Raw genomic sequence first — 6,043 nt, forward strand, 5'->3', positions numbered from 1 at the left:
GAACTGTTTCTCCATTTGAAGAAGTACTATTGCTCTTGTAATTTTTGTTTTTCAAATGCACATAAACGGTATGCTTACTGGTGTCATAAACAAACAAATCTTACTTTGTAAGGGAAAAAAGGGTCAACAGTGGCTGTATGTGTGCAGCAGAATTAGGTAAATCATGGCCTCCCAAGAATAAAATCAATCATTATTCCTTGAAGAAAGGAGACAGCTGGGAAGCTGAATTCTGCTCACTGTAGCAATTATATATTTAACTTCACTGAACTGCCTAGAGTTACATTAATGAATCCATCTGAAGAACTCAATTAGGTCTTCCTGTCTAGACTTGAGAAGTAAATAAATATTACCTAATGCATGGTATTCAATACAAGGAAAACAATCACATTTATACACACTTGCTGCAAGATGAAGCAAGCCAGTGATACCTCCTCTGCTTGCTATTTTGGCTTGACATCTGTACTTTATTTAGTATGCACTTTATTACATCAACTGCCTGCTTCTTGCATCCAGCTGCTTTGATTGAAACACTGACAGCAATTGAGGTCTGTCTCTCGGAACAGACCTCCTTCAGTTATACAAAGATTAATCCAAATAAACAATAGAACTACTGCTTGCTGCTGCATCAGAACAGTTATTTGAAGACTGCTATGTGTTTATATAGGTCCAGGTGCTATGTAATATCTAGAGAGAAATAAGCCCAGCCCGCAAGTAGATATTCCTTCCCCCTGCACTGACTCATGAGTCCTCAATAATCCCATTTATTTGCATAGTTTAAACTGAAGGCAAAGCCATTTGGCAGTTAGGAAAGCAATTGCTCTAGTAAGTGTATACTTACTAGCAGTAGTACTGCACTAAGCAGCAGGCCACCCCTATGCTGTCCTTAACTGTTTTGAGCTACTTTACAGAGAACTTATGGCATACCATAAATGGTATTTGATCTTAGTAACACTTGTGGTTGTTTAATGTTACCAACTCAGCAAAGTAAGCCCAAAGTTGATACTAAGTCAGCCTTTAGTCTTCTCACTCTTTTGATTTTACTTTGCTGGGGTTACCATTTAACCAAGGGCAGAAAGACACACACAACACAAAGCACAATAGAGAGGCATTGATAAGTAGGGACAATTCATTCTACCGTTAAGGTGTCAGGATACTTCAGTTCCCTGCTGGATAAGAGCAATGCTTCCACAGCAAGTAAGAGGAAGAAGCTTATACAGCTCATTATCATAGCTACTGTCCACCAAGTATCACCCAAAAGTGAAGAGTTCTTTTCAGTAAGTGTGAAACATCAATATCAATTCTGAGATGTAGTATCTTGAAAAGATCCATAATTTGGTTTTAGCCCCTTGGACAATAAGAAAGTGTCAAGTCCTACATCATTACTCCGCAAGCTCCATAGTGAGCTGCATAATGGTGTTCGTGACTACAAGCATGCATAGACACAGATGAACTGCTCAGTGTTAGGGCCTGACATTCATATCCTTCCCCCCACCTCAAATTGCGTAAGGAAAGCAGACCTGCAGGATTTTTGGCAATGGAAAGCAAAGCATGTTAAGTTGTACTATAAAAAGAGTGGAGAATGATGCTTCAGATTTCTATTCTCTTTATTGCCAACAGATTTATATTTAAAATGCCAAGGTCCAAAAAAAAAAAAACCACAGAAGAGAGTTGTGTAATAAATACTTCACTTTAGGCTGTAATAAATAAAAAAAAATATTAACAAGGAATGCACTTTGCCAGCCACAAGTGTGGGTATTTTTGAAAAATAAAAAAAAAAAAAAAGAATATGGCCATAGTTCACAGTTAAGCAGCCAAAAGCTGCTTATTAGTTATCCCCTAAGAATGGAGCTCTCCCTTCCCTCCCCTTCCAGATGTGTATTCACAGTTTAACTCCATCAGAAATGCTGTCTTACAGAGCAAGCACTCACACTCTGCTCTGAGTTCAAGTCAAAAGTATCTTTAACACACATGAAGCAAGGAAAACTACGGTCCAAAGAACTCCGTCACACCATTTTAGTCCAACAGTAGGTTTAGAATTCTGTCTAATAGATGTGTGCCCAGCACACTTGGACAGTCAAGTTTTCGTACCACCACACATCCATCATCAACATACTAGTTGCTCCACCATCTCCACTGTAGATTTCACAGTGAACAAGAGAGTCCGTTTGGTTTAACGGAGTCAGTTCCTTCAGTTACATCGCTGCAGCAGCATATTCAGAGCATATTCCATTCTGTGTTTTAGTTCCAACGAGCATCCAGAAACCAGAAGAGTTGTCAGACGAAACGTTGTTGATATCCTCTCTTCATTGATGTAGGTAAGGAGATACTCCTCACTCTGATTGCAAATGATGATTTTTGTGTGATCATGATAGAAGTTCACCTGTAAAAGAGAAACAAGTTCCTGTTTGTATACTTTCTCCTCTCAGTTTATGGCACTTATCTAGTTTTACTGCAATAAAGTATTTTAGAAACATTTTCTCTGGTGATGTTACCAAACTTACTTGAAACGTTCCATCATTGAAAAGCATCATTAATGCTTTATCAGATTTAAGCCACTGTAAGAGGTAAAGCCTGGGCCTGCGTACATCTGTTAGGCTGGGCAAATCTCCTCCCTAGGAAAGGGAACAGACACTACATTAAACACTCAGTTCACATTTAGTGCACTTTTACAGCTCAAGATCCAGAAGGTGCTGAACTTACGTCCATGAGGTTCTCTTCCATGTAGTGAGAGAAATACTTCAGTACAGTTACTTGGCTAATGAACTGTTCAGGAGCCTCTGTGGCTGAGAAGACAGAGCACTGGCCTAGCTCAGCATAGTAGTGGACTGTCCTGTAAGAGAAGAACGAACATAAGGAGGTTAGAGGTGAGATAAAAGCATTTCATGTTTAAACAACCTTAGTGAGTTCTCGGGTTTGTAATCATTCTTACTTTTTGTCTGGCAGAAGGCTCATATGCGCCCCATTGTTGAAAAGGACACCAACAGTGTGATCTGACAGCTGGTACCCAAAGCCATACTTGTTGGAGTAGTCCACCCATTTTGTAACCCACTGGAAGGATGTGGTCAGCTGTTCTTTGGGAATGCTGTCTGCTTCTGGCATGTTCTCCAGACATCCCCGCAATACCCTTGCGACTGTATCGGCAACACTTCCCATGGTACTGTCTTCAAGGCCTGAGAGAGAAGGATTGTTAAGACTGACAAGAGCACAGAAATAAGGCTTAACTCTAAACCTTTCAGTTATCTAGACTGTAGTTTTAAGTTTAGCCTTTATGGCTTTCCAGTTTTAATCCTTCCAAAATATTAGCTGTAATATTTAAAGAATCAAAAATAGGGGTGGGAAGGAAAGCAGCTATTTGTTTCAAGCCTCTGAGACATGAAGAAACTAAAGGTGGGATTTAGAATTACAGATTACATTTTGCTGCACTTACATTCACTGCTACTGCTGCAGCTTCCCAAAGTTCCCCTGACTATCATCCGAATAGAGTCTCCGATCTGCTTAGTTTCTGGTAATGCTCCTGGCTTCACTACTGTAGTGATAAGAGGCTGGATTTCCTAGAAGAGATGTCAGACATTTAAACATCAAACATAACACAAGTCAAGACTTATACACAAGTTTTGCATGGCTCTCCCTGCCTCTCAACCTAAGAAATTCTAGGGAAACTAGTATTAATGTTTCCAACAAGTACAAAGAGCTGCTGTTAGAGCTTAAAGCAGCACACCAGGTCTTTCCATTCTTTAGATCTTCAATTTGCATCTTGCACACTATTAATCAGTACTTTGCTTTCCTGCCCTAGCAAGAGAACAGCTGCATACAGGTCTGAACACAAAATAGTAAGAGTTAGATCTCAGCAATTTATTCTTTAAAAAGTCCTAGTTAATCATGAACTGAAGCCCTGTATTTGGAATATTGGGAAAGAGCACCTGACAGACAAGTTACCACACAGACAACAATGGACTCCAGGCAGATACTATAATTACTCAAAAGCCAAAATTGATAGTCTCCCTACAAAGGCTACCATACTTTGGTGAAGCTTGGCTAAGCCCTCTTAGAGCAACTCCTGCTAATCATTTAAGCTTGATTATGCTGTGTACAGACCCAGCTCTGATATGCAAGTCAAATATAATTTAATTATAGCTACTCCACCCAACTGTTATTGGATTTGAATTGAACTGAACTTGCATTTACCTCATCCGTTCTGTGTTTGTGGGGCTGCTGGGTTATCGATGTCTTCTTCAGATCATGCCTGAGCTTGTAGATTTCTTCGTCTTCTTTAGCTAGTCTGTCTGCAATACAGGAAAAAATACTTAACACTGCATCTGGAAGTGCTGTTCAACTACAGAAAGTCTCACAAGTTAGATGCAGAAAGCACATTGTGTCGTTCCAGTAGTTTCTTCTAAATCTGCTAGTTTCCCATAACTGCGATACCATTACACACAGATCACTAAGAGACTAAACTTTAATAGACATGACAGACTAAGATATGCCCAGTATAGATTTTCAGTATGCCATAGGAAGCATTTACTTATGCAAGTTGGCATAATTTGCAGACTACCACCTATATTTATTGATGAAGAGGTGAAAACTAACCCATCAAAGCTCCGAGTCGTAAGTATAAGTGCCCCATTACTACCTCATAGCTGTACTTCACTAGCATGACACTGATAGCATAAAAGATAAATTTCAAGCATAGCTACAATCCACTTACTGTGTGTGTCAAAGTATCTGGCTTTATCCTTTTTACCAAAGAGAGCAGCAGCTGCTTTTTTGAAGAAATTTTTAGCAGGACTTGACAAATGGAAATCAGGAACAGTGTGACAACAGCTAGCAGAAAGTCTATCGGGTGTAAAGCCCTGTGGAAATAAGATTCAAAAAATAATTTTTAGACCAGAGCGCATTTTTAGGGTGGATATTTTTTCAGCCAGAACACTAGACAGTACAAACCTGCAAGAAAAATTCGTGTCTAATTATTTCATCTAAACTGGGCCGATCTTCAGGATTTTTTGATAACATGCTAGCTATTAAGTGTTTCGCAGGTGCCAAGAGAGATGAAGGCAGGCTGTATCTTGCTTCCCTTATACATCTGTATGTTTCTTTAAGATTTGTGGTCTCAAATGGAGGTCTTCCCAACAGCATTGTATACCTGTTTAAAAGCAAAGAAAACCATTTTATTTGTTTTTAAGCACCCCCAATACTTTACAACTACTGAAAAGGCTTTGTCTGTCTCCTAATATGAAGGAGAATTTCTGTACTTGGGCTAGACATGCATAAAGGGCTACAAACTGATGCAGTACTGCATCCCCTTTGAACTCTTAAAAGCCTTAGCCAGTGATAGAAATATTTCATTTCAAAGGTAGTGAAGTACTTACATTACACAGCCCAAGGCCCAGATGTCAGATTCACAGCCATGCCCTTGTTTGTTGAGGACTTCTGGAGAGAGGTAATTTGGTGTGCCACATATTGTTCTGCAAATCAAAGAGGCCACAGAGCCTGTTAGTATTTCAGATAGAAAGAGGAGAGAAGCTATTTTTCATAGGGTAGGTTTTCTTTTCAAGTTTGGACAGGAACTTAGGGACTGCTAAAGAGGAGCTGTATGCATGCTAATATTGTAGATGCATTTCATGGTGTCTTCATGAGTCTGCTGTATCATATCTGCACTATTCATCAGTCAGGTACCCTGCCTCCGGCATTTGCTATTATTCAAATGCTCAGAGGAAAGCAGAAGTTAAAGCACAGCAGCCTGTTTTCTAGAAGGGGAAGTCTTGGTCCCAGAAGCAATTAGTTTTTGGAACAGGATTTTTCATTTCTAAATGAATTTTGTTTCATTTACTACTAGACTTTACATTTTTTTGAGGCTCCTACCTCCTCCTGTGCTCCAGTGGTTCCAGTCTAGCTGCCAAACCAAAGTCACCCAGTTTTAGTTCCATGTTCTCATTAATGAAGAAGTTACCTAGCAGAAAGAAATTCCAGTTAGCCCTTTTCTTGCAAGGTAGGAATGCATTTGCCACAGGTGCTGAGTCATACTTTGTTCAAAGCCAAAGGCTTT

At 39.6% G+C, this 6,043-nt stretch overlaps 1 protein-coding gene across 1 annotated transcript in view; it reads right to left on the reverse strand.

Moving 5' to 3' along the window:
• Window positions 1–1,586: 1,586 nt before the first annotated feature.
• PLK2 (polo-like kinase 2) overlaps window positions 1,587–6,043 on the reverse strand; it is a 5,323-nt gene continuing 866 nt past the window's right edge. Inside the window, exons 4-13 of the mRNA XM_009894266.1 lie at window positions 5,860–5,947; window positions 5,367–5,462; window positions 4,942–5,140; window positions 4,706–4,850; window positions 4,186–4,283; window positions 3,428–3,551; window positions 2,930–3,170; window positions 2,701–2,830; window positions 2,502–2,612; window positions 1,587–2,380 (exon numbers count right to left, since the gene is read on the reverse strand). Coding sequence (XP_009892568.1) covers window positions 2,189–2,380; window positions 2,502–2,612; window positions 2,701–2,830; window positions 2,930–3,170; window positions 3,428–3,551; window positions 4,186–4,283; window positions 4,706–4,850; window positions 4,942–5,140; window positions 5,367–5,462; window positions 5,860–5,947 — 1,424 coding nt within the window. The 3' untranslated portion in view covers window positions 1,587–2,188. The remainder of the gene's footprint in view (window positions 2,381–2,501; window positions 2,613–2,700; window positions 2,831–2,929; window positions 3,171–3,427; window positions 3,552–4,185; window positions 4,284–4,705; window positions 4,851–4,941; window positions 5,141–5,366; window positions 5,463–5,859; window positions 5,948–6,043) is intronic.

The sequence above is a fragment of the Charadrius vociferus genome, unplaced genomic scaffold (genome assembly GCF_000708025.1).
Source record: "Charadrius vociferus isolate BGI_N301 unplaced genomic scaffold, ASM70802v2 scaffold731, whole genome shotgun sequence".
Classification (NCBI taxonomy): Eukaryota; Metazoa; Chordata; class Aves; order Charadriiformes; family Charadriidae; genus Charadrius; species Charadrius vociferus.